At 42.1% G+C, this 27475-nt stretch overlaps 1 protein-coding gene and 1 pseudogene across 1 annotated transcript in view; both read left to right on the top strand.

Annotated features, from left to right (window-relative positions):
* Positions 1 to 27475, top strand: part of CTNNBL1 (catenin beta like 1) — a 152711-nt gene that overhangs the window by 12612 nt on the left and 112624 nt on the right. Inside the window, exons 2-3 of the mRNA XM_053926674.2 lie at positions 18482 to 18670; positions 22527 to 22633. Coding sequence (XP_053782649.1) covers positions 18482 to 18670; positions 22527 to 22633 — 296 coding nt within the window. The remainder of the gene's footprint in view (positions 1 to 18481; positions 18671 to 22526; positions 22634 to 27475) is intronic.
* Positions 25006 to 26723, top strand: LOC112303617 (heterogeneous nuclear ribonucleoprotein K pseudogene; annotated as a pseudogene).

The following is a 27475-nucleotide window of genomic DNA, read 5'->3' as shown; positions in this document are numbered from 1 at the left end:
CGGGGTTTTGAAATACTGCATGCATGAGACTGCCTTTCCCAACAATTCTTTATTGGAATTACTTGGTTAAATATCTTTCTTCCCAGCGGACGTTGCATTCCTCTCAGGCAATGCCCAGATCAGTGCCTGCTGTACTGTAAATGCTCAGTAAATGTCTCTTGACTGAAGAAAGGAAAGAATGAGAGAATGAATGAATGAAGCAGTGAACCACTGATCAGGGTCTGAATTTAGGTCTGTTCTAGGTATCTTATTATGTTGAGACCTAGCAACCTCTGCAGTTACCTGCTCTTTCTTACCTCTTCTTCACTGATGGGGAGTAGATGAAGCTGTGTCTGTGAATGATCCTGTAGAAGCACTGGGTTGGGTGACACTTGCCTTACCTACCAGAAGATGATCTTCCTAAAAGCTCAGTTCCAATCCTGTAGTAATCTGAGAGTTGACTGGCTTTTTAAATTTTTTTTATTTTTTAAAGACTGAGTTGTCTCCAACTCCAAAGCAAGAGATTGATTGATCCATTTATTTGCCAAAGATTTACTGCAAGTCTGCTGTGGGCCATAATTGCTGTTTTCTCTTTACCCAGCCTTATGGGTAATAAATAAGAGCTAATACAAACAACAAGATAGTTTTTGTGTTGGTTGTATTTGGCATAGCCATTTCTATTCGCTGTATTTTTTTGTTATTTAACATTTTATTAAGTACTTTTTCTGGGTTAGGCACTTCACTAAGAGGGCTTTTCCCAAGGATGAGGCAGTGGTGATTTGCTCTTGGTCACACACTGTCATAGTAACGGACTTGGGTGTCCGACTGCAAAAGTCCATTTTCTCATGGGCCCACACTCCCCTGTTGGAGGGACTGGCTTAGCGTCACTCTCTTAGGTCTGTATGTGGGTTTCTAAAAGGGAAGTTAATAGAGCTGCTAAAAGGTTTCTTAAGTTTAAGTAGCTTTAGGAAACAGATCTGTAGTAAGGACAGAAACCCGTTAAGGCAGGATAATTTCCCAGCCGCATGGTGGGGGAAAGAACCAGAGCTTTAGGCTTCGAGTGACCGGCAGTGTCTCAGTCTCTACTATTTTATAGCTCTTTGACCTCAGGCAATTCCTAAACAAGTCACCTGGGCCTTGATTTCCTCACTTGAAGAAACAGGGAATGGAATTAGCAGGATTAAAAAGATAATAAAATGTTAAATTGCTGGTACATAATAATCACACAGTTAATCGTAATTATCTTTATACAGCTTGGATAACCACTTAATGAGGAAGCTGTAGTTCTTTCTGCTTTCTTTAAACCCTGCGATTCTCTGACCTCAGTGCCACCCTAGAAGCGCTTTGAGATTTATATCTGATTTTGCCTCTTGAGGCCTGTCCGGGCTTACTTATGCAGCATGGTTTAAAAAGAGGTGCCTGGCAGAATTCCCTTGTGTACAGGGTTTTTTAGCCAGTGTATTTCTGTTTTTTTGGTATGTTTACCAGGATTCTCAAGTTTCTAAGTAATTTCAGTCTGAGACAAGTGAGTAGGATTGATGTCGGGCTGCTTTAACACAGGTGTTATAAACAAGATTAAGAGGTTGTTGAAAAGATATCAGTGGAGCTCTGGGGCTAGTTTTCTGGAGTCATGCTAAATTGACAGCTGATGGGTGGTTTGCCTTCATGTCTTTCCTGGTAACTGATTAGAGATTCACCCACAGAGGAGACCCACTTATGAAAATTCACTTTCCTTTTCTTTATCAGAAAGTGAAGGTATCATAACATGTAGTAATGTCTTTGCATCATGTAGAAAACAGTTGCCATTGCATTGTTTTAAGAGGCCTCTTTTAAAGGCAGCCAATTCTTACATTTTTTTTTGATAACACAAGCCTGCCAAGCTTCAAAGAAAACTTTTTTTTAATATATTTATTGATTATGCTATTACAGTTGTCCCATTCCCCCCCCACTCCACTCCATCCTCCCCACCCCCTCCCTCCCACATTCCCCCCCTGTAGTTCATGTCCATGGGTCATACTTATAAGTTCTTTGGCTTCTACATTTCCTACACTATTCTTACCCTCCCCCTGTCTATTTTCCACCTATCATCTATGCTACTTATTCTCTGTACCTTTCCCCCCCCTCCCCCTCCCACTCCCCTACTGACAACCCTCCATGTGATCTCCTTCTCTATGGTTCTGTTCCTGTTCTAGTTGTTTGCCTAGTTTGCTCTTATTTTTGTGTTAGGTGTGGTCGTTAATAACTGAGTTTGCTGTCATTTTTACTGTTCCTATTTTTGATCTTCTTTTTCTTAGGTAACTCCCTTTAACATTTCATATAATAAGGGCTTGGTGATGATGAACTTCTTTAACTTGACCTTATCTGAGAAGCACTTTATCTTCCCTTCCATTCTAAATGATAGCTTTGCTGGATACAGTAATCTTGGATGTAGGTCCTTGCATTGAATCTTGGGTAATGTAATGATGATGTGCCTTGGTGTGTTCCTCCTTGGGTCCAGCTTCTTTGGGACTCTCTGAGCTTCCTGGACTTCCTGGAAGTCTATTTCCTTTGCCAGATTAGGGAAGTTCTCCTTCATTATTTGTTCAAATAAGTTTTCAATTTTTTGTTCTTCCTCTTCTCTTTCTGGCACCCCTATAATTCAGATGTTGGAACGTTTCAAGATGTCCTGGAGGTTCCTAAGCCTCTCCTCATTTTTCCGAGTTCTTGTTTCTTCATTCTTTTCTGGTTGGATGTTTCTTTCTTCCTTCTGGTCCACACCATTGATTTGAGTCCCAGTTTCCTTCGCATCACTATTGGTTCCTTGTACATTTTCCTTTGTTTCTCTTAGCATAGGCTTCATTTTTTCATCTGGTTTTAGAATAGATTCAACCAATTCTGTGAGCATCTTGATAACCAGTGTTTTGAACTGTGCATCCGATAGGTTGGCTATCTCTTTGTTGCTTAGTTGTATTTTTTCTGGAGCTTTGAAGTGTTCTGTCATTTGGGCCATTTTTTTTTTTTTTGTCTTGCAGTCTGTTACTTTAAGGGGCGGAGCCTTAGGTGTTCACGGGGCGGGGTAATGCTGGTCACTGCGCAGTGACCTGTACGTGGGGGAGGGGCCGAGAGGGAGCAATGGCACCTGCCTCACTCTCCTCTGGATTTCAATCTTTCACTCCGATACCCACAATCAAACTGTGCCCCTCTGGTGCTGGTTCCCGAGTGGGTGGGCCTGTGCACACTCTAGGCCCCTGTGGGTCTCTCCAACGACCTCTCCTGTGAGGCTGGGAGTCTCCTGCTGCCGCCCCAACCCCCATGGGCGCTTTCAATCAGAGGTTTGAGGCTTTATTTCCCCCGAGCTGGAGCCCTGGGTTGCGCAGTCTGCTTTGCTCCCCGCCATTCCCCCTGTTTATCTATGCACGAATGTGGGGCCGCGGGGTGCTACCCACTGCTCAGCCTGCCCCGCTCTCCGCCACTCTGAGTCCGGCCCTCTGGGTTTATCTGTGCCAATGTGGGGCCGCAGGGTCTGCTAGTGGTCAGACTGCCTGCGCCGTTTGTCCCACACTCCACCAGTCTCGGTCCCGCCACAGCCACGCGAGTCCTCTCCACCCCGGTGCCCCTCTCCGCCCCTCCTACCAGTCTGGATGAATGTTTATTTTGTGTTTCCTTGGTGTTGGACCTCCTTGCCCTTCGATTCTCTGTCAGTTCTGGTTGTGCGAGGAGGCGCAGTGTGTCTACCTACACCGCCATCTTGGTTCTCCCAAAGAAAACTTTTAAAAGGTGGGGAGATGGTTCAAGACAATTATCTATCTATCTATCTATCTATCTATCATCTGTCTTATCTATCAGTCATCTATCTATCTATGTATCTATCTGTATAAGATACTCATTTAATTATTTTAGCCCTTGGTAGTTTTTTCCTGCCCAGAAAGATACATATTTTGTCTTATGTGGTCTACTAGATGTTATCGCTAGGAAATTGAGCATCCTAAAATGTTCTTGAAGTGAGCATTTATTAATTTAAAATCACTTTTAAGTCAATTTTATGGCCTCCTGACAGAGCGCTGTGGTGGTGGGGACAGAGCTTGTAGTGGGAATTTGTGGGTGGTGCCCAGGCTATCAGAGAATCCCTTCTGATTGTACTTCAAGTGGACAGGTGGTCCACGTGCTCTGTGGCTATGTGGAGGGAATATTTCCAACTCTAAAAATAACTCATTCACCATCATTGTCTTTATTGGGAATGGAGGTATTTTGCTGACTTTTACTATTTCTAAAACTATAGAGCTTCTAGAAATAGTAAAACCTTTGAGTTGAGGATAGTAAAGCGCATCTTAGACAAAAGCAGACATGAAACTGTTTCTTTTCATTGTTTTTGATGGACTCATCAACAGGCGTGTATTGAGGCCGTTACACCAGGTGCTACAGTCAGGCCGAGAGCTAGGTAAATCAGCACCCAGGTGCTGGAAAGTATCTTGTAATGTCATGCTGTGTGTTCAGACTCTGTTTTCAGACTCTCGAGTATTACCTATAATGTTGAAAAATACTCTTTTTTTAACAAGATACTCGAGGTAAAGTTTCATGTGAGTTCTGTCTTCCTTGAAATCAGTGTGACAGCTGTTATATAACAGACTTAAGTGGATAAGCTTTAAGCTTTAAAAGAAATAAGGGTAATAGTTAATGTCCTCCTAGGCTCCTGAGATGAAAACCATGTCGTTACCATTAAAGAGTTAATGAGTGCCTGTGGAAGGCCTGAATTTTGTAGACGAATAAAATGATTTGTGTCTCACTTATGATCTGGTTCTCACTTCCTCAGTCCCAGATCATTCACTCCCCCGCTCATTTTCCCAGTGTCTTCACTTTTTTCTTTCCCATCTGTCTTCCCGCTGGTGTACCCCTTCCTCCCCAACCACGCCTGGAAGAGGAATGCCACTTTGACTCTCAGTGATGACCGTAGAGGCAACTTACAAAGTAAAGACTTCCTTGCCCCACTTTAGTCTTAATGAAATCGTTCATTCCTAGAGGCAGTATTCCACTGTCTGGAGACCTCTTGGTCAGCATAATTTAATGTAATAGTTTTGCCATGTAACTCGCAAAGCCACTGCAGGGTTGCTGGACACACACACTGCACCCCGACTTCTGAGACATATACTTACAAAGTATACGGCCTTTGTGTCACCCTGAATAGAAGTGAATTTCTTGTTTCTGAGCCTTGGTTTAAAATAACAAATAATTTTAAATAGTTGGCACATTAATTTGTTATTTAATGTTTAAAGATTCAACATGGACTGGTGTTAATGGTAGGTCTTCACCCCCCCCCCAAAGCCCACCCCCCTGGGCTCAGTGTGGGTTCACCAAATGATATGGGGCAGGGAGTTCTTACTGAAACCATCTAGACAGGTGGCAGTAAGCTCTTCTGGGCAGGGAACGTCCACGTAAGCAGGGAGCAACTACAGAGAGGAGTTTTCCTGGCTAAAGGCGCAGGCAGAAAAGTAGCGGGAGTTCTGATGTGGTGGAAAGGTGATGGCAGCATGGAGAGATGATGCAGTTATGCCTTTGCGATGCTAGTTTCCGAGGTTGTAACTAAGGAAAGGAGTCCCGGAGGTCGTGTGCCCTGCTCCTACAAAACGGAGGGTTAGAATGCACACGCAGGTTCAAGTCTGGTCACTCCCTTGAGTCTCAGTTTATTCTCTCTAAATTAAGAGGTTGTACTGATGTTCTTTGTCTGAATCTGCATCTTACTATTCTTAGTCTTTGAATATCACTTGATGGCAACCATTAGAAAATTTACTAAGCTATATACAAAGTGGGCAAAAGTGGGTTTACAGTTGTAGTATAAATAATACAATAATTAATAAATGATAATATAAGAATAAACTCTGTTTCATGTGCTCACAGTGGTAAACCTCCTTTTGCCCACCCTCGTATAGAATACAGCCCAGGGTAGCATAAGATGATTAAATTTATAGGTGTGTAGAGCAGATGAATTCTGCCTGGCTGCAGTCACCCTGAGGACCCAAGGAACTCTGAGAATGTGTTCACATTGGACACATTTGCTAATAGTAAGTTATGATTCCTGTAGTTCATTGGTTTAGCTGTCTTCTGTTGTCTCTCAGTGTAGCAACATGGGTTCAGTGCCTGCTGTGAGCTGGGCACTGTTAGGTGCAGCGGTATTAGGTATAAGGGTCGGATCCCAGGATGCCTACCTTGATGGAGTGGAGGAGGTGGAGGTTTATTAGTGCATGTGTTGTGTGCTGATAGAGTATGGAAGCTCAGAGGTCTTAACTGGAGTATTTGGAAGACTCTTAGAGAAGGTGACATTGAGCTGGGGCTTAAGGCTTGAGTGGGATTTCTCTAGCTGGAATGAAGGGGAAAGGAAAGTGAGCTGCTATTCATGGTAGCACCAAAAGTATTTTCCCCGTTCCAAGGAATTGTTTAAATACAATAACTGAAGGTGACTCCCGGGTCCCTCTTCGAATCTTCTCTGATTCCCTTATTGATTTTTTTCTATAGCAAGGTTTTCAGACCCTTTACTATCCCGTTCATGCATTATTTAAATTATAATGCCTTCTTTTAAAGTGAGGTGACTAACTTAGTCAGTTTCTTGGGACTGGAGCTGAATTGGATGTTGTGCTTCTAATAATACACCTTTAATATGAATTAGCTTTTAAAAATTATAGTCAATCATCCTGTTGATTCATTGAATTTGAAATTTACTAAAACCATCAGCTTTTCTCCGAATGAGTTGTTTTTAAGTAACATTTTCCACAATAGGGACTTTATATATTTGCTATTTTGAGTTTAAACAAAGGTCTCTAACTGCTCACACTCTGGATGTTCAACCAGTTGTGGATCTACGTATCTGTACCGCCATTCATCCACATTTCTTTGTCTCCCTGCTGGAGTAACTTTGTGAAACATCTTTTGAGATGAAGGCACACAATATGTATCATAAACCCTTGACCTTAAATAAACAGTGACAATATCAAGGGATTACAACCATCTGGGCTTGACTTGCTTTGCATGGTCCCTGCCAGCTTCTAGCGTTCTCCCTCCCCTCCCCCCCAGGTGTGTGCATAAACATGTCATTTTGCCAAATTTAATTTAGATCTTTTTTAAGAAATGAGATATTATAAATACAATTGAAGTCTCCTGTGTACCCTCCCCTAATCCCATTTTATTGTGTAACCCTCCCTAATCCAATTTCTTTTTTTTGAGCTTTTAGATTTTGAATTTATTCTTTAACTTTTAAAACACTGCTATCGTTGAATACTAAAACAAAAACAATAGCAAGTAGTGAGCATGTTATGATTACAGTCCACTCACTCACTGCTGTATATAAAATGCCAGCAGTGGGGGTTACTCACTGGCCCCAGGAAGAGGTCTGACACCGAACCAAGAGTGCAGGAGCGCTGACGCGCACCATTTTACCCCTCCTTTCCCTCTGCACCCTTCTCCCCCTCCAGAAACTGATCAAAGATATCCACTGGAGGAGCCAGAACCACCACCTGCTCCGCCTTCTTTGATTGCCTGTTCTCCTTCTTTATGTATAATTCCCTTTTCTTTGTACCAGAGAGCACTTCTTAAGCTTGAGAAATCTGTTTAAACTTCTCTCCTTCATTTGGATTCTTATCAGGGTGGGACTTCAGGGCCAGTTTCCTGTAAGCCTTTGTCAGTTCTTCCTGGGTGGCATTGGGTTTGACCCCCAAAACCTCATAGTAAGTGATTTCTTTCACCATTTTTGACAGCTGGTGAGCGGGCTGAGGCAGGTACGGAGGAGCGGGAAAGAGTGCGTTACTGCGCACAGCTCTGAAAGCTGCTGCTCCTCCGCTTCTCACCGAGTGTTCTGGAAGGTTCCCCTAATCCAATTGCTTTATTATCCTACTTAGAAGTAATTAGTATCCTGAACTTGGTGATTATTATTGCTATGCATTTGTTTGACTATTACTACTCAGTATGCATTCCTTGATATTTGAAATTTTCTTTTTTCTTCTATGCTCCAGTGAATATTTGTTAAATATCTCCTCGTACATATGTCTGGGAATTCCTCTAATGTTAGTAATTGTACATAAGGGTAGAATTGCTAGGATAGTCACAGACTGCATGTTTCTGAAGTGTCATTCGGTATCACAAATTAGCTCTGTACTCATTTCCACCCCTTCCACTCAGCAAGGTTGAACAGTTCCTGTTTCTCCACAGCCTCACTAACACATGGTATTGCCAGCTTTTTATTTTTTTCACTTTTGCCAATCTGATGATATCATGGTTTTTATGTGCAAACAGTCACCTACCTCTGGCAACCACGAATCTGTGTATCTATGAAATCGGTTTTATTTACATCAGCAGATATTTTTATTTGTATTTCTCTATATTTTTAAGATTCCACATATAAGAGAGGTTAGCATAATGCCCTCGATTGTTGTCCGATTTCTGTGTGCATTGGCCCGTCGGGGGACACTTCCGTTGTTTCCTGTCTTGGCTGTTGTAAACAACACTGCAGTGAAGGTGGGAGTGCAGGCACGTCCCAAGTTAGTGTTTTCATCGCCTTGGATAAACACCCAGAATTGGAACTGCTGGTCCATGTGTAATTCTATGTTTAGTTTTCGAGGGACCTCCATACTGTTTTCCATAGCGGCTGCACTAATGTACATCCCTACCAGCAGTGCACAAAGGTTCCTTTTTTTCCACACCCTCACCAACACTTGTTATTTCTAGTCTTTCTGATAATAGCCATTCTGATGGGTGTGAGGAGATAATCTCATTGTGGTTTTGACTTACACGTCCATGATGATTAATGTTGGAGAGTATCCTTTTATGTACTTGTTGGTCACGTGTATGTCTTCTTCGGAAAAAATGTCTAGGTCTTCTGCCCATTTTTTAATTGGATTGTTGGTTTGCTGTTGAATTCTTTATATATTTTGAATACTAGCCCCTTATTAGCTACATGACTTGCACATATTTTCTTCCTTTCAGTCGGCTGAATTTTCATTTTGTGGATGGTTTCCTTTCTTGGGCAGGAGCTTTTCAGTTTGATGTAGTTTCACTTGTTTGTTTTTGCTTTTGTTGCTTTTGCTTTTGGTGTCAGATAAGAACAATCATCACTAAGACCTTTGTTGAGGAGCTTACCACCTATGTTTTCTTCTAGGAGTTTTGTGATTTCAAGTCTTACATTCTCTTTAATCCATTTTCAGTAAATTTTAGTGAATGATGTAAGACAGTGGTCCAGTTTCATTCTTTTGCATGTAACTGTCCAATTTCCCATCATCATTTATTGCAGAGACTGTCCTTTATTGTATATTCTTGGCTCTTTTGTTGTAAATTAATTGACCATATATGTGTAGGTTTATTTCTGGGCTCTTTGTTGTGTTCTGTTGATCTTTGTGTCTCTTTTTATGCTGATACCATACTGTTTTAATTACTATAGCTTTGTAACATAGTTTGAAACCAGGGAGTGTGATGCCTTCAGCTTTGTTCTTCTTTCTTGAAATTGCCTTGGCTATTTGGAGTCTTTCATGTACATTTCCCTGATTTCTAATTAGATTGGATCCCTTTTTATATGCTTATGGCTGACTCAGTATTTTTTCTTTTTTGATCATAATTGTGATTACATTTCTTGTCAAAAGTTGGTTATAAGTAATTCTAAAAGTCTGTTGTATATATATGACTTTGTAGTTAGCAATCATTAAGATGAATTGAATCCCAGGCTCATTTTTTTTTTTCAAAGTGCTTTATCTTATATAATCTCACTTCCCTTATCTTACTAAAGACACTCCTGTGAGGTATCAGGAAAAGGGCAGAGCATTTTTATAAATGCATTTGTAAATGTGTCATTTTTATAACTGACTTATCTAAGGTCATGTGACTCTTGAGTGATTCGCTGGAGCCTTGATTTTTCTGATTATTGGTCTGCTGTTCTTTGCATTGTACTATGTTACTTTTTTTTTTTTTTATATCAGTGTGATTCTGTTATTGTTTTTGGACTGATGTCTAATATTCTCTCCAGCACCTAACAGACTGATGTTTAGATTTGATTAGCTCAGTAAACACTTCGTGAGTGAATGAATGAATTATAATGGTTCTGGTGTAGCTGACAAAACATTCATAAGTCTCCTAAAATGGAGGTAGTTTACTTCCAAAATTTTACCAGTGCCTCTGTTAGCCTTTATAAATAAACTGAATCAACATTCAGCTTTCTGATACAGCTGCAGAATTAATCAGAGAACATGTCAAAGTAAATCATGGACGCTAAAGTATGGCTTGTATTTCTAAAAAAGAAACCCACACACCCTTTGGGGGGTGATATGAATATATATTAAGGCTTTAACAAGTAGTAAAAAAAATGTTGGTAGGAAAAATTGATTAAGTAGAATCTTCATGACTAGTAATTTAGATCGTAAATCACATCCATGTTAGTTAATCAGCTAATCAGGTTATAGGTCATAAGTGAAACTGTTGGTGATTTTAATTTTTGATACACTGATTCCACCCCCTGCCCCCCACTAGGGGCATTGATAAAACCTACATTTTTTCAGTTATTATTATGGTCTCAGTACCTGTAATTTTTTAAATTGGGAATTAGGTAAATGAGGCTTTGAGATTTTGAGGAATTTTTGGCTTGTGGTTTTTCTTCCAGGAAAAACACAGAAGTAAATTGCCATGATTCATTGATATTTTTTAAAGCTTTATGTCTTGTCTTTTCTACATAATCTTTTTTATTTTTTTTTTAAGATTTCATTTATTTATCCTTAGAGTGAGGAGAAGGGAAGGAGAAAGATGGGGAGAGAAACATCAATGTGTGGTTACTTCTTGCACACCCCCTACTGGGGACCTGGCCCGCAACCCAGGCATGTGCCCTGACTGGGAATGAACCGGCAACCCTTTGGTTTGCAGGCCAGTGCTCAAGCCACTGAGCCAAACTAGCCAGGGCTAAACTTTAAGTCTTATAAAGGCATAATATATAACTATATATGATATCTGGAATTTTCACTAGGGTAGTTTTAAAAGTATGATGATAACTCCTTACATTATATAGCACTTTAGAGTTTACACAGGGCCCTTTTGTGAGGTGTTTTAATCATCACAACAACCCTTTGAGGTGGGTAGAATATTCTCTGTGTGATGACTTTGATCCCTAGTTACGAACTTTGGCTGATGGCAGTTGTAGAATTAGAGATTGTGAGCTTTTTCAGTTCTGGTGCCTTAAGCAAATTTGCAAGGGATCCCTGATGTTAACTTTGGCAGGTTTCATGCCTGCAAATATTGATTGAGCTAGAAGTCCTAGTTGTAAAATGTCACCAGTGAGTGTGCAGCCAGCAAAGGCGAGGGAAAACTCATTACTGCAGCTCATCTGTAACTTCTGGGTCAGGCCGCCCACTACCATTTGGTAAAAATTAATGTTTGAAAACTCCGTTTTATTCTGACCAAATGTAATCAGGCAAGGTTAATAGCAGATGATTCCGAGCATTTCAAATTGGTTAAACCGATCCTTCTACAAACTTGGGTTTGTGACATTCCACATGTGTGATTATTTTTAGAGACATCAGAAAGCTTTAAAATTGTGAAATCCCCAAACAATGGTAGGAAGGAATTTAATTGCATACATCCCTCCCTTTCTCCTCTTTTGCTTGCTCCCCCATATTGACAGTGTTTATTCTGAAAAAGAAAAGGCAATGAGAGATGAAGAAAGAAATAAGACTACAGTCTTGAAATAATGTGAAGGTTTTTTTTTTCAGATGTGGGAGTGAGAGTAACCTGTTTTATATTGCTTTAAAAGGAGAAGATTAGGGACCGTAGAAGAAAATGATGAAGTGAAAGGTTCCTCCTCAGTTTAATGGACTGAGTGATCCAAAGACGGAGGGGCACAGTTCAGAGACAGGAGCTTAAATTCCTGTCTCTGGAAATGTTTGGAAAGCCCCAGCCTATGTGTAGCGAGATGTTTTAAAGGGGATTCGAACCTCAGATTGGTGATTGGGTCAGACCAAGGGCTCCTGAAGTCTGCAACATCTTAGTGCCTCAGAATTGCTGCAAGAGGGTTATGAATCCAGATGGACACGCGCGTTTTCTGTAGAATGAGTCTCAATATCTTTCTCCCTCCTTCCCTCTCTCCTCTCATCAGTATGGGTGTTAAAAACACAAATTCAGTGAAATGTGTTAGCAAATAGAAAGTAACGTATTTATTTATTGTCGTTGCGGCTTTTCTCAATCACTGTATACTAAGAAGTGCAGCAGGAGGTGGGGGTCTGTCAAATACTTTGACAGTGAAAAGGATCTGCATTTTAAAACCTGCGAATGGGAAACTCTTTTCAACCTTGAGGTTCTTTGATTTTGAAGCAGGTGTTTCAAAGACAGGTAGGTAGGAAGCTACACGTATTGTTTCGGGCCACACTGTGCTCATACTTTAGAAACATTGCCCTTTATGTGCATACATACATTTCTACATAAATGTTTGTGTGAAAGTGGTTATTGTTTATAGTTTATAGATGGAAAAAACTCAAGAGAGGGTAAATTACTTTCCATGACTGCTAAGTTAAGAGGGACCAGATTTGAATTTAGGAAAATCTGACTCTAAAACTCATTCTTCCTGCAGGATATCACCATTGCAAACAGGTTAGCAATGACTCCTTAGTACGGTGGAGAAGACAAAGATTGTGTGGGAATTAGAAGCCTTGTGTTTTTGGCCACCGAAGACAAGTTGCTTAAACCCGCTTGGCTTAGACTTCCCTGTCTATAAAAAGAGGGATAAACGGTACTATCTTTTGCAGCTCAAATTTCTGAATCTTATCCTTGGTTGATATTTGGAAAATAGCTCTTCATGCCCCACTTGGAAGGCTCTTCTGAAGTCGTCCAAGGTAGAGAACTCCTGGTTTATCATAAGGTTAGAGAAGGTTTCCTTTGACTTTGTTCATTGCCTTAATAGAACTGAACATACTTTTCCTTCCATTAATGTGACAGTGCATTTTATGAAAATCATCCCCTTTTTTAGCCAAGTAACTTGGAATATTGAGCTATATTTAGACTCCCCCCCCCCACCACAATACACATCTATACTGTTATATCCTGGTACAAATGTGCTCTTCACATTAATAATTGCAGTGTGTGTTTTCATAATTTATCATAATGATACCATTATTGCTTATTATAGAAGTCCCTTTTCTCCCCCACCCCCACCCTCAAGTCTAATTGAGGTCGAGACAGACCATAAATGTGATAATATAGGTTGCCTGCTCCGAGGAAATAGATTTGGTTTCACAGTGAAGTTTTAATTTAGGATTCGTTCTGGTGATGTAGCCTCTTCCTATGGTACATTACGTTGAGCCCAATATAACTAACTGCATGTTCCCACAGCCCCTCATTATAGCTACAGCTTCTCACTGCTTTTTAATTAAAAAAAAAATAGAGACAGGGAAAAATGAAACCTAAAGCTTAGGTTGGATATTGTCTAGGTACACAGGGAGTATTCTAGGCAGATTGCTTCTTTAATTTTTTAACTCTTTCAAAGATTTCAGGGAAATATCTTGAGTTTTATTTTTAGGGGATGGGTGACAGATATACCAGGGTGGGCAAAAGTAGATTTTCATTTGTGGATACACGAAACAGAGTTTATTCTTGTATTATTATTTATTAATTATCATTTATTTGTATTACAACTGTAAACCTACATTTGCTCACCCCTATATATGTATATAATCATCCATCACACACTCACTCATACACATAATAGACTTCAAGAGTTTTGGGAAGTAAAGGCATATATATATATATGTGTGTATATATATATATATATGTGTGTGTGTGTGTGTGTGTATATATATATATATATATACATACATATATATATATGTAAAATCTGGAAGCTTTGAGCAAGTGGGAATCCTTTATGTATCCCAGAAAGGCTATGAACTGTATAGTTGGATGGTGGCAATTTTTAGCGAGCATTTGTACTGCTCACTACCTATTGGGAGTAAGGCAGGGAATGTAGAAGATTATAACAGTTCTTGACTTAAACGCTAATGTTTTGGTACATCAGAAGTTAAGAGTTAATCATTTTTTCTCCTGTCTGTGGACAGCAGAAGCAGAGAAATGACTTTATTAAGAACATTTTTTTTTTTGCCATTCCTTCATCTTGATGGATTCCATATACCTTTCAGATACCAAAGCAAATTAATGTCCAAAGGTGACTGGTAAGAATGGCTTAATCTCTTGGGTTTGGCCGTGTAAAACGCAGGGAGGGCTTGGGCCTGCGCTGTTGACCTCTCTGCCAGGCTGCAGGTGTTCTGCTGCCCTTGTAGATTCAGAGCCCTTGGGCGCTTCTGCAGTGAAATCAGTGTGACTGCTTGGAGGCTCTTCCCACGTACAAACTCTTGCTTTCTTTGGTTTCACTGATACTCTCTCAGTGGTGAATACTGGTAGTTATAATTGAGAAGTTTATTTCCAGGTCAGGGTGTTGTTAGCTTCACAGTTTTTCGTAGGGAATCTTTCACAGACAGGACTTCAGCTTTATGTGAGTCCCTGTTCCGTTCAGTGTTGCTGGAAAGACAGCTCCCGTTAGTCTTTATCAGGGAACAGGAACTCCTCAGATGAATATCCGCTAGACCTGTGCCATCCACTGTGGTGGCCACTGGCTGCACGCGGCTACTGGGCCCGTGAAATGGGGCTCTGTCTGTGTGGAGATAATACCATAAGTGTAAAACATGTTTACCAAGTTCCAAGGACTTAATATAAAAAAAAGAATATGAAATATCACACTAGTAATTTTTTATACATGTTGAAATAATATTTTGGACATACTGGATTAAATGAAATATATTATTAAAATTAATTTCACCTGTTTCTTTTTACTTTTTGAAATGTGTCTACTAAAAATTTTTTTTAAAAAGATTTTATTTATTTTTAGAGAGAGGGAAAGGAGGGAGAAAGAGAGGGAGAGAAACATCAATGTGTGGTTGCCTCTTGCGTGCCCCCTGTTGGGAACCTGGCCCACAACCCAGGCATGTGCCCTGACTGAACCAGCGACCCTTTGGTTCACAGGCTGGCACTTAATCCATTGAGCCACACCGGCCAGGGCTAAAATATTTTATAATACATCTGTCGTTTGTATTATATTTTGATTGAACAGACTTATTAGACTGTTAAACCCCATGATAGCAAAGCAGTGTTTGTCTTATCTACACTTAGGTCTGCGGTCCCCAGCACAGTGTCTTATACATAGTTGGCATTTGTTAAAGAAATGAATCCTAATCTTTATTATTCAGAGCGGTCATATTTCAATAATGAATAGGAATTTCTCTGTGTGGAATGTTAGTATCTGTAAAAGAGACAATTGAGGGTTGAGAAGAACAGAAGTTCTTAGAATTTTGCCTTGGGAGAGAAAAGTGCTGAAATAAAATGTATCAGGGCCTTTGAACAGCTGACGCATCTGCTGGAGAGGAAAGTGCCGTGTTGCTGAATGAGCTATAGCAGAGCACCCTAACGGGCTCTGCTGTCCTCTGCCGCAGGGTGGCCTGAGAAGTTGCCCCATGGGAGGAGGGCGGGAGCTGGGGAACCTAGAGGTTGCCCTCTCAGTAATGCTGTGCTCAGACTATTCACAGAGATTAACAAAGCTGTTCTTGTGTCAAGCGTCGACGTGGCCCTGTCCATCTGTGTCCCCATCGCGACATTGCCCTGATGTGGCGATTCTCAGCCCGTGTGCTGCAGCACGCTGGCGCGCCACAGGAACTTTTAAAACATGCAACACCTGACCGTTTAGTCAGGGGCACTGACCTCTTTTCTATTAGATTGTCAAATAAAAAAGTGACAATGAACAACACAACTATAGCCATCTGGTGTGAACGAATCAAAATTACACCTATGTTTCTTTCAGATTGGCCAAAAATATATGTTTTGGTTTGCTGTAGACTTTTAGTAGTTAGTTCACGTGTGTCCTGAGGTTGAAATGGTCGCCCGACAGTAGCCTGGGACTGCTGCCCGGCCAGCTGATTACTTGAGGACCTTTCAAGCCTTGGGGTTCTTTAATAAATTATTAGCTGAAGGAATGGTTTAATAAATACTGCTTTAACTCTGCCAACATCTTGTATTATATTTACACATATACGCTGTTGCCGGAAAGTCCCTCAGGCCTGTCGCAGGTAGGATCCTGCAATCACAGTAGATTCGCAAATTTCCCAGAGATCAGGCTCGACTTTTAGAAGGCACCAGGTTGTCTTTGCCAGAGTTTATTGAAGGATCTCAGGCATTCTGTCTCCTGCTCGTAAAATAGAACTGTTAACTACTTCTCTGCCCCAGAGATGTAGCGAAGATTACAATAGGTACTTTAAGTTCTGCAGAAGGAGCGCTATTTCCGTGGAAATTATTAGAGTTAAAAATGAAACTCCTCCTGGATCTCTGAGATGTGTGTTTTAAAGAAGTGGATTGGCAGATGTGTTCAAAAGAGACATTGCTGGTGTTCTTTTGTTTTGCATTTCTTGACTGTGGCAGTATTTATCTTTCTCCTTTTAATTGTGGTCCACTACTTTCCCTCTCTGCCTTCCGTGGTAAACAACACAGAAATCTGCTTTCTGCGGAGGCTCTGGAGCTCCTGCTCCGACTTGGCTGCTGCAGCAGTCTCATGCTAATCAGAATCACAGCAGGGCTTGTTTTATGAGCCTGAAAGAATTAGTGCTCCCAGGGCGGAAGTTCCTTACCTGCTGGGGAGCTACAGATTTAGTTTGGAGCCTGCTCTCTTTTAGGATCAAGCTACCTTTCCTTCCCCTCCGCACAAGAAAACCACCACCTCAGTTTTTGTGTGGTCCGTCTTTACTGGCCTATTGATTTCTTGTTTTTCCTTTCTTAAAGTGTAGACCAGCAATGACAACAATAGATTTGGGTACTTATGGGAAGAGGCTGTGATCATATGAAATTATAACCTATCTCAGGGAGACGAGGAACAGAGTGAAAAATAGCAGGTGGTGCCCCGCAAACCAAATTGTCTAATGTGAGGTTTCTAAGCAATGTCATATGCTTAAGCTTACTGAAGCACCTGGTATGTGGAACCAGCAGGGTACATGAATATGGCGGGGGTGACTTTGCACCACTGGGACAGTGCGGGAGTCAAGTCACAGTGAGATGCGTAACGTGTAATAGAAATGTGTCTGTTATTACCAGACAGCTTAGCAAACTGGCAACGAACAGACATTTTTTCCTGTGTGGAAATGACATACCATATCACACCTAGCTTATGGGAGTCGCCTAATGCAAATGTTTTATGTTAGGGAAGACAGAGTCATGGATTACCTCATAGTAAAAATTGTTATATTCATTTAGTGCTGTTATAGTTTAGAGTTCTTTCATCTTTTGGTACAAACTACCACTTACAAGATGAGTAAGTTCTGGGGATCTAATGTATAACAGCATGACTATAGTTGACAATTTTGTATTGTAGACTTGAAAGTTACTAAGAGCAGTTCTTACAGCCCCCCCCCCCCAAAAAAGGTAATTATGTGAGGTGATGGAGGTGTTAACTAACCTTACTGTGCTAATCATTTTGCAGTATGTATGTGAACCAAATCATCATGCTGTACACCTTAAACTTACAGTGTTATATGTCACTAGGGTCTCAGTAAAGCTGGAAAAATACAAAATAAATAGTACGTGCACACAAAAGTATCCTTTTGAAATTCATAGGGAAAAGAGTTATAATCTCCATTTGCTGATGAGGAAACTAAGGCTTACCTAGAAAGGTTCAATGAGACGCCAGAAGTTGCACCAGCAGTAACCTGAGCTGAAGGGAAACATGGAGCGAGCTGTTCGGTGTCCAGGGCGATGCTGTTGCTCCGTACTGATGGAAAGCAACTATGAGAACTCAGGAACTGCAGTGTTAAGGCAAAATGAGGTCTTAACAGTACTGGGAAAGAGCTCAGGACTAGGGGTCAGGATGTGCCACTTCTGTTTTTTAGTGCTGCTGCTGGTTTTGTGGCCTTGGGTAATACTTGACCTCTGGGCCTTACTATACTCTTCTGTAAAGTAGGAACTTTGGAGTGCAGGAGACCCTTGGAAGTTACATGGAATATTCTCTGTTTAAACTATTTGGGAGTGACTGTAGTCTTCCTTAGACATGAATTAAAGCTATGTGCTAAGGGATTGGTATTGGGGATTATATGTATTAAAGTCACCTACAAGGTAGTTGGCTTTTTATTTTTCCTTGAGTAACAAGTAAATTGAGCCTGAGCCAATGTCTCCATATCAAAGTGACTCTGTTCCCTATGATTTCTGTGTGCCTAGGAGCTTTTATGAAGTGGTAAAACTTTGCATATTGAATAATTTTGTAAAAATAAAAACCAAGCCATCAAAATTATAGATGGCTTTAATCATGTATTTATAGAATCATTAAATGTTTGAAAAATACCACTTAGAGCTTTAATCCATTTTGTGGGAGAAGTTGTATGCCGTGGTGCTTTTTAGTTGGGGAATTCTTGGGAGCTTATAGAATATTTGATAGGTATGCCCTTCTACGTCTTTTCCAGCTGTAAAATCCTGTGTTTATTTTCTCTCTTAGCCCAACAGGGGCACAAAACGTCCCCGGGATGATGAAGAGGAAGAGCTGAAAATGCGTCGGAAACAGGCTGGTACTCGAGAACGTGGCCGCTATCGGGAAGAGGAAATGACTGTGGTAGAAGAAGCAGATGATGACAAAAAAAGGCTGCTTCAGATTATTGACAGAGAGGGAGAGGAGGAAGAGGAAGAGGTAAGGTGGTGGAAATGGGCTGGGAGCTGAGATGGCTGGCTCTGACAGTCTCTGTAGAGTATAGTCTTGGGCCAGATACTTAGGTTCTCTGAGCTCTCTAGTTTAATCTGTAAAATGGGGCTAACAATACCTGTTTCACTGAGTCAACATGAAGGTTAAGGGGGACAATAAGTTGGGGAAGTGTTTTGCAAAGTGTAAAGAACATTACAGATAGAATTTTAGAATTATTTTGGGTTACGTGTTACAGGCAGGGCCCAAGCACTGACCTGTGGGGCCTTTGGTATTGACTCAGGGGGGTCAGGCAGGCTTTCTAGACCAGACTAAGGACATAGAGTGGAATTTCATTGAAGAAGCAGTCAGTGGGCTTTCCAGGAAGTTGAAATGGCATTAGCAAAGCAGCAAAACTGGAGAAGTTCCGGGGGAGCTAAGGGATTAGGTGTTCAAGTATTACTGAAAAAAAATACGGTTTAGGGGAAGAGATGCCTTTCTATTGCTTTCAAGATTCCCTCGGGCCTTTGCACCCATTCCTGCCTCTGGCCCTCCCTACTTCTGTGTCCTCTGCTCTTCTTGTCCTGACAAAGAACTACCCTTTGCAGGGCTGGTACCTTCTCACTCAGGTCTCAGTTCCAATGCTTCCTCCTCAGAGAAGTCTTTCCGGTCTCTGAGGTGGCCCTGAAGTCATCCCCTCCTTCTCTTGCCACTTTACTTGGCATATTCTCTTCACAGCGCTTATCATGGTGTGAAATGTCGGTTGGTCTGTTTTACTCATTCGTTGTCCCCTCCCCAGCCTCCTGTGAAAATAGGGACGGGCTCTGTTTTGCTCACCGCTCAGAGCGCTGCCTAGTGCTTGGTAGACCCTTAGCAAATATTTATTGAACAAATAAACGAACGAGGCTGGAAAGAGTAGAGGCAAAATATCAGTGATTAAAAATAAAATGGCCATACCTTTGTGTCTCTTTAAATCCTTAAGGTGTTAACTTGTATGTTATTTCACTTTGGCATTTTGTTCAATATGAATTATGGAAATAGATTCTTAAGACCCAGCTGTTTTTTGGTTCCCTCAAAGACATGATGCTAAGTTTGGATTTAAAAAATGAAGCTGGAATAGCGTGAATCTGAGAGGAAAAAAGTTGATTGGTATTTCACAGAGGTCGTTACTGTGTTATGACGATAACTCTCATCAGCATTTATACCAGGGCTAATTTGGGGGTCTGCCCCTAGAAGGTGGTGACACACTGGAAATCTGCAGTGGGAGACAGTTCCAAATTCCCTCCCTGAGGGCAGCAGCCCTGCCAGGCTTTCAGCCAGACAGCATGTGGAGCACATCCTCCCGCCTGCCCTGCCTCCCCCCCTCCCCTCCCTCCCCTCCCTCCCCCTCTCGCTGCCCTCTCTCCCTCCCTTCTAACTAGCTTCTGCTCAATCTGTGAGCCCTGCAGCAGCAGTTAATTGGCAGGTATAATTCCCGTGTAGGGCAAGGCAGGTACGGGAGGATTAGGATAGTAGCTGTCATGGGTAAGTGGTTTCTAGCCTGAGAGACAGAAATATAATGTGGGACCAGCCTTTCTGTTAAGGGACAGGGAAAAAGAGATCGCTTTGTAAAAATGACACATGGAAGGCCCCAAGTTCAAGAGTTATTTTCTCACTGCCACCAAAGTCCCATTTGATGAGAAGCAAGTGATGTTTGCCCCTGTAAAGTCACGTGAACTTGTAAAATATTATTGTCCTTTTTGTGCTACATCACCAGCATTCATCTTTCTGAAATTTCCCTCCGGTTCCTGACATTGAGCTATTGGAGATACTGCTGTGGCCGATGACTAAGACTGATAATTCAGTTTTCCCGCAGTGTTGGAGAGAAATTAGAGGAGGGGAGGCCAGTCCCTGGAGAGGCTAAGACTTTGGGAATCCTGTGAGAGCTGTATTAACACTAATACTTTATTTCTACACGGTGGGCAAGATGATAGCCAAGGGAAAGAAGAGCAGTGGATATTGAGGTTGCTTGAAAGTGCTTTAACTCTTTCCTAGAAATCCGGTTTATTTTAGTTAAATCCCAGTGCTGCGTTGTGTACATGGTGCCTATTACTAATAGGAAGAACGCCAGCTTCCGTTGACATAGTATCATATAGTTTACAAAACAATCTTGTGTACCTCATTTCTTTAGAGCACTTCTGTGACCTTAGAAGATACAGGTAATATTTCCTCCTTCCCTCTCTCCCTTTCTCCCTCTTGTCCTCTCTCTTTTCCTTTCTTCATTCCTTCAGCAGATCTTCACAGGGCACCTGCCGTGTGCCACGCACTGTGAGGGAACAGAAGAGTCAGCGTTGAACACGTAGATGTGGGCCACCAACAGGGCTGTTTTCCCTGGTTTGGGGTGGGACCGATTATCTAGGCCAGGTCACTTCGGGCCTTCCTTACATACGGGGGGGGGGGGGGGGGGGTGGTGGTGAAAGTAGGTTTACAGTTGTTTGTATGGGAAGTAATACAATAACCAATAATAATACAAGAATAAACTGCATTTTGCGTACTCACGACTGTAAATCTGCTTTTACCCCACCCTTTATGTCATGTGAAGGATTTGGAATTTCATTCTGATTGTCAAATGGGCGAATTCAGGGAAGAATTATGAGGCAGAAACAATTGGATTTGGGGAGGGTTTGAGGATTATATTCAGCACAGTGACATTGCAGTGTGACTAGTGAACGGTGAAGCCTGGCTCGGGATGCCGACGGAGCCAGGGCGCCGACTTCAGTTTTTGCCATGTCGGGGGCCTCTCTTTAAGCTGTAGACCCTGGGGAGGGGCTGGGGGTCCAGCAGACTACCTGAGTGTCCAGGAGTCACAGCGAAGAATCTGAGAAATGTGTCATCCCCGAAACAAATTTATAGGTATCTTCCACTAAAAGCCTAATATGTACAAATGGAAATTTAACAAAACAATAGCTAGCATTTGTTAGTGTGCCTACAAAATTATGGGGTGATTCAGTGCTTTTCAGAAAGATCTGTTTCAGGGTCTCTTCATAGCATTCTTTATTGCTTTCAGGTGTGAGTATGGTCGATGACTACAAAGCTATAAAGCTAAGAGTTAGGAAAGGTTTAGGTAGAGTGTATTGCGTGGCACATTACATTAAACTGGAAAATAAACTGAAGAGAAAACATTTCTGAAATTTTAGTGTAGATTTTCTTGGTGAAAATGATTCCGTTTTCAAAAATTTATATACCTTTGTGTAGGTATTTTTCTAGGATATGAAATAAGAAAACTCTGTGTGACCTACTAGTTTTTAGATATTTCCTCTAGCTTCCTCTAATTCTTGATGTTACATCTGGATTCCAAGAACCTGTCTGATTCCCTTCTCAGCAGGTAGTAAGGACCAGACACAGTAATGTGTAAGGAATCTATTCATTAGCAGCTGTTCTTACGGTCTGTGCAAACATAGGCGGAGAGTTGGATTTGCCTGGTGGACCACAGTTTGCTGACCCTTGTGTGGGGAAAAGACTGAGGGCCACTGTCACTTACTGAACAAGTCTTTTTAAACCACTGAGTGTTGTCTTACCTCTACAACAAAGGAGAAGAAGGACAAGAACAATATTAACTAATATTTATCCAATATTGTTGCTTACTCCATGCCACACAGTCTGCTCACAAAACATTTGTTGACTAAGCCTTTAACGCTGTAAAATGAACTTCCTGTGCTAGATGTGAGACACAGAGTGATACAAAGTAGCATGAGATGTAGACCCTTAGCCCTCGTGCTAGTGGGGGGGATAAATTGTGTGCTGTAATTTAACCCAGTACGGCAAGTGGCACAATAGTATGTAAGACCCACGGAAAATGACAGTTGTTACATTTGTCCTTTTACACCAGGAGGAGCCATTGGATGAAAGCTCAGTGAAGAAGATGATCCTTACATTTGAAAAAAGATCATATAAAAACCAAGAGTTGCGGATCAAGTTTCCAGACAATCCAGAGAAGTAAGGCCCTGTTTTGCTGATGCCCTTTCTCCTCCCAGGTTTTTTGTTTGTTTTGTCTGCTTTGGCTTTTGCGATTTGGATTAGAAGTCCCAGGATGACTTACATGTGTGGGAAATCACTAGAAGGACTCACAGGACTCAAGAGTCATTGGTACTGAGGGCATACAACCACGTCAGCAAGGGGGAAAGACACACCGAGCAGAGTCTGGAGAAATTCACATACAGACTTCCCATGTTTTCTCCTCCCACTGAGTGGGGTCAGGCTGACATGCTTCCTTCTCCAGCAGTGAGATACATCAACACGTGTGTGGTGTCTCTGTCCAGACAAGTCCGTGTGAGATTCCTAGTCGAGGGTATTTAGCGAGGACAAGTCCTGTAGCCGCTCTGCGCCAGGAACAGTGACCAGACTTCCAGACCCTCAGAGGGAAAGGCAGAGAAAACAACCTTATCACATAGGGAACTTTTCAGAAGACACCTTCCCTGATGCCACCCTAGGAGCCAGGCCCTTCTCAGGATTAGGCCTGTCACGTTAACTCTTTTCTGCATTATTCTTCTCAGGGCCCAAAGAAAGCTGACCTTGGTTGCTGTCAGTGATAGCCTTACTGTTGAGAATGTGTCAAAGGCTTTGGGGTTAGACAAATACGGGTGTGACTCCCATGTGACCTTGAATAAGTCACTTCTCCTCTTTTTAGCCTCAGGTGTCTCATCTGTATAAAGAAATATACCCCCTTTACAGAATTGTGAAGGTTAAATGAGAGTAATTTGCAAGTGTTTAGATCGGTACCTGGCATTTAATACATAGTTACGAAGTGATAGCTCACATGATTATTACCACGCTGGCTGCTCCGTGTACTGTGAAGTCCTGTAATGAGGACGCTGGTATCTTTCAGTCAGTCTTGAATCCTGACTAAAGGGATTTTCATGTTTATACAGACTTTAATGTTCTGATGCTCTCTCTCCTTCCCTCCTTCTCTCCCTCCCAGGACATACACTTTTAATGAATCTTAATATGTCCAAGGCCTCTAGGCAATTAGGAGTTGGATAGTGTAGTCTTTGCACTCAGATTTATCAGTTTTTAGGCACAGTAGCTATAAATGCACAGAAGGAAATATGCTTTAAGAGAGATACAAACAGAAGACTGTGGGAGTGTAGAGGAAGAAACTGAATACCAAATTGGGGACTATTAAAGGCTTCACAGAAGAGGTGGTATTTGAGCTGGGCCTTGTGGAATGATTTTGACTTTAGTAGGCAGCAGGGAATGTGGGAAGATATGTCAGGCAGTGTGACTAGCATGAACAAAGGTGCAGAGGTGTCAGAGGTCATCAAGTCCTCATGGCAACCTGAAAGGGCTACCGTGGCCCACTGCGTTCTCTCTGTACTTCTTCAGTGAGGAGGAGAGAGGAGAGCCTGGTTCCCGGACCCAGGGCCACAGCGCTCTTTGACAGCAATAACGGCTGAATTGCAGCCCAGCTTTCCCGACACCAGAGTCCTGTCGGGCTTTGTGCTGACTTTCACTGTGCAGTAGCCCTTGTCATTCTGCACTGTGTGTGTGTGTGTGTGTGTTTGACTACACAGGTAACACATGAATGCATTTTCATTGTAAAAAATACCAACATGCATACGCAGAGTAAAAAACGAAAGTTCTTCACCGCACTGGCCCCCCTGTCCATTCCCCTACCTGAATAGCCCTGGGGAACACTTCTGTGAGTATCCTTTTGGACTCTCTTCTGTGTACTTCTTTACATATACACGCAAATACTTTTTTCCCACCTAAATTATACTGTACATTTTCTGCACCCTGATCTTTTTTGGTCACATAAGCAGATCTTTTCATCTTATCATATGCATGTTTAAGTGGTTTGTGTGTGTGTGTGTGTGACTGATTATAGTTTTTCATGGTTTGTAGATACCATGATTTGTGTATTGCTTTTCTGTTACAGACATTTGGTTATTTTGAACATTGGCTTTTGTGAGCACTGCTGCCGCGCCCCTTTGTGCGCGTGTGTCTTGGTGTAAAATGTGTTTCTATAGGATAACTGTTGCATTCCCAGTGTGAAGGGTATGTGCATTTTGAACTCGGACAGCCACGGCCAGTTCCCCACTGCATTCTTTTCTTCCGCCCCCAGCAGGTCTCTTTTCCTCTGTTCTTGTCCACAGTGAATGGGGTCAGTCTTAAACATCTTTGCCATTTGTTTTATTATTCCTTTGCTCGGTGGTCTTCCTGCATTAGACCCTGTGTCCTTGGAGGAGGTGGACTGTGTCTTGTTTGTCTCTCTAACACAGTGCCTGCCATACTGTTGGTGCTCAGTAAACATGAGACCTCAGTTCATGTTTTTGCTGTTACCCTTACTGCCCAGAACCTGAGGATACATCATGAGGAAGCTATGCCTTGGGTTGGTAACTCTGGAAATTTAAGAAATCCAGATTATCCTTTCTGGGCTGTACCAACCTTAACGTCTTGCTTATGTCCCGCTTGCCTCCAGCCTATAGATTAGTGTTCCTTATAATCCAAGAGAATAGAAACTGAATAGCCAGAGGAAACCTTCTCCTGCACCGAAACCAGTGGTGAATTTGGTGAACGCCCTGCAGAAGATACGGAAGAGGAACAAGCTTTTAAAAGATCTAGAAACAGTGACGAGATGGTTGAATTGCCTCAGAGCAAGAGTGCTGGGGCAGTGATTGGAAAAGGAGGCAAGAATATTAAGGCTTGCCCTGACCGGTGTGGCTCAGTTCGCTGAGCATCGTCACGCAAAGTGAAAGGTCGCCGGTTCAATTCCTGGTCAGGGTACATGCCTCAGTTGCAGGTTTGGTCCCTGGTCACAGTTTATATGAGAGGCAACCCATTGATATTTCTCTCCCTCTCTTTCTCCCTTTCTTCCCCTCTAAGAAAATAAATAAATACATGTATATATACATACATACATACATACATACATACATATATACATACATAAAAAGAATATTAAGGACCTGTACACAGACTACAATGCCAGGGTTTCAGTCCCAGACGGCAGGGGCCCCAAGCGCATGTTATCAGTGCTGATGTTGAAACAACTGGAGAAATTCTAAAGAAACTCATCCCTACCTTGGAAGAGGACCTGCAGCTGTTGTCACCCACAGCAGCCAGCCAGCTGCACTTGAATCTGATGCTGTGGAATGCTTACATTACCAACACTGTAAAGGAAGCGACTTTGTGAATTGAGACTGCTGGTTCATCAGAGTCTGGCAGGAGGAGTTATTGGGGTCACAGGTGCTAAAATCGAGGAGCTTCAAAAGATCACTCAGGCAACAATCCACCTTTTCCAGGAATGCTGTCCTCGTTCCACTGACAGAGGTGTTCTTGTTGGAGGAAGACCTGATAGGGCTGTAGGGAGCATGAAGGTCGTCCTTGCTCGCATGTCAGTGTTCCATCAGAGGACGTGCACAGCCCTGCAACCCCAATTTTACAGTGCTGTTGATGACCGCCATGGGTGTCCCATGGGATTTCCCGTGCGGGGAAGAGAGGGTTTGACAGGATGCCTCCTGGTCAGGGTGGGTGTCGGATGCCTCCATCTAGAAGAGATCATGGTGATATGAGCTCTCCACGAGGACCTCCTCCTGGACAAGGTGGCCAGGGTGGTGGCAGAGCACGGAATCTTCCTCTTCCCCTACCACCACCACTTAGAGGAGGACATCTAATGGCCTGTGACAGAAGAGGGAGACCTGGAGTCCGTTAGGATGGCATGGTTGGTTTAGGTGCTGGTGAAACTGGGGACTCTGCAGTAGATACATGGAGCCCTTCAGAATGGCAGGTGGCTTATGAACCACAGGGTGGCTCAGAATGATTACTCCTCTGCAGGGGGTTGTGGCTCATAGGGTGATCTTGGTGGACCTCTTGTTACCACACAAGGAACTATTCCCAAAGATTTGTCTGGATCTATTATTGGCAAAGGTGGTCAGAGGATTAAACAAATTCGTCATGAGTCAGGAGCTTTGATCAAAATTGATGAGCCTTTAAAAGGGTCTGAAATTGGATCATCACCCTTATAGGAACACAGGGCCAGATGCAGAATGCACAGAATTTGCTGTATGCAGATGCTGAAGGTTTCTGATGCAAGGGTGTGTGTGTGTGTGTGTGTGTGTGTGTGTGTGGCATGAAGCAGTGTACTGGAAAGTTTTTTTCTAAAACTAGTGAAGAAATGAGGAAATCCTGCATCTTTTTTTTTTTTTTAATCTGCTTGTGTTTAAAAAGCCAACAATTCTCTGCTTCATGTGTGTCCTGCATTTGAGGTGCAGTGAAATCTTTGCTGTTGGCCAGATGTAATGTTTTAGTTCCTTACCAACAGGGTCAGGGAGAGGGTGTGTAAAAACTAACATTGAAACTTGGAAACAGCAGCACAGTGAGTGAATTTTAATTTTTGTTCATTGTTGGTGGTTAAAGAGGAACCCATCCCCCCATGTAATTATTATGAACATTTTGCTTTGTGGTCACTGCCATGTTTGGGGGGGGTATAGGGAGGAAAAGTACCAATAGTTCATATGTCCCTGTTCTATATTCAGAGCATTATTTAGAAGGTGATGCTCTTTTGCAAGAAACATTTTATGATTTTTAAAATAAATGTAGTGAACCTAAAAAAAAAAATCCAGTTTACTTCTTGGAGTGCCAGCATTGCCTTGCCCACTTGACAAGCGTGCTTCTGTCAGTCGAGAGCAGCGAGAGTCTGCAGAGTAGGTGCCACATCCTGGGTGCCACAGATGCTCTAGGGCTCCAGTTCATAAACTGGTGTTAAGATGTTGTTGTATTTAAAAAAATGAACAGTGTTTTCTGTTCAGACAAAATCCATATACTATTTTTAAAACCTTA

The sequence above is a fragment of the Desmodus rotundus genome, chromosome 6 (genome assembly GCF_022682495.2).
Source record: "Desmodus rotundus isolate HL8 chromosome 6, HLdesRot8A.1, whole genome shotgun sequence".
NCBI lineage: Eukaryota > Metazoa > Chordata > Mammalia > Chiroptera > Phyllostomidae > Desmodus > Desmodus rotundus.
Note: the sequence above shows the minus strand (reverse complement) of the source record. Positions and strands in the feature narration are given on the sequence as shown.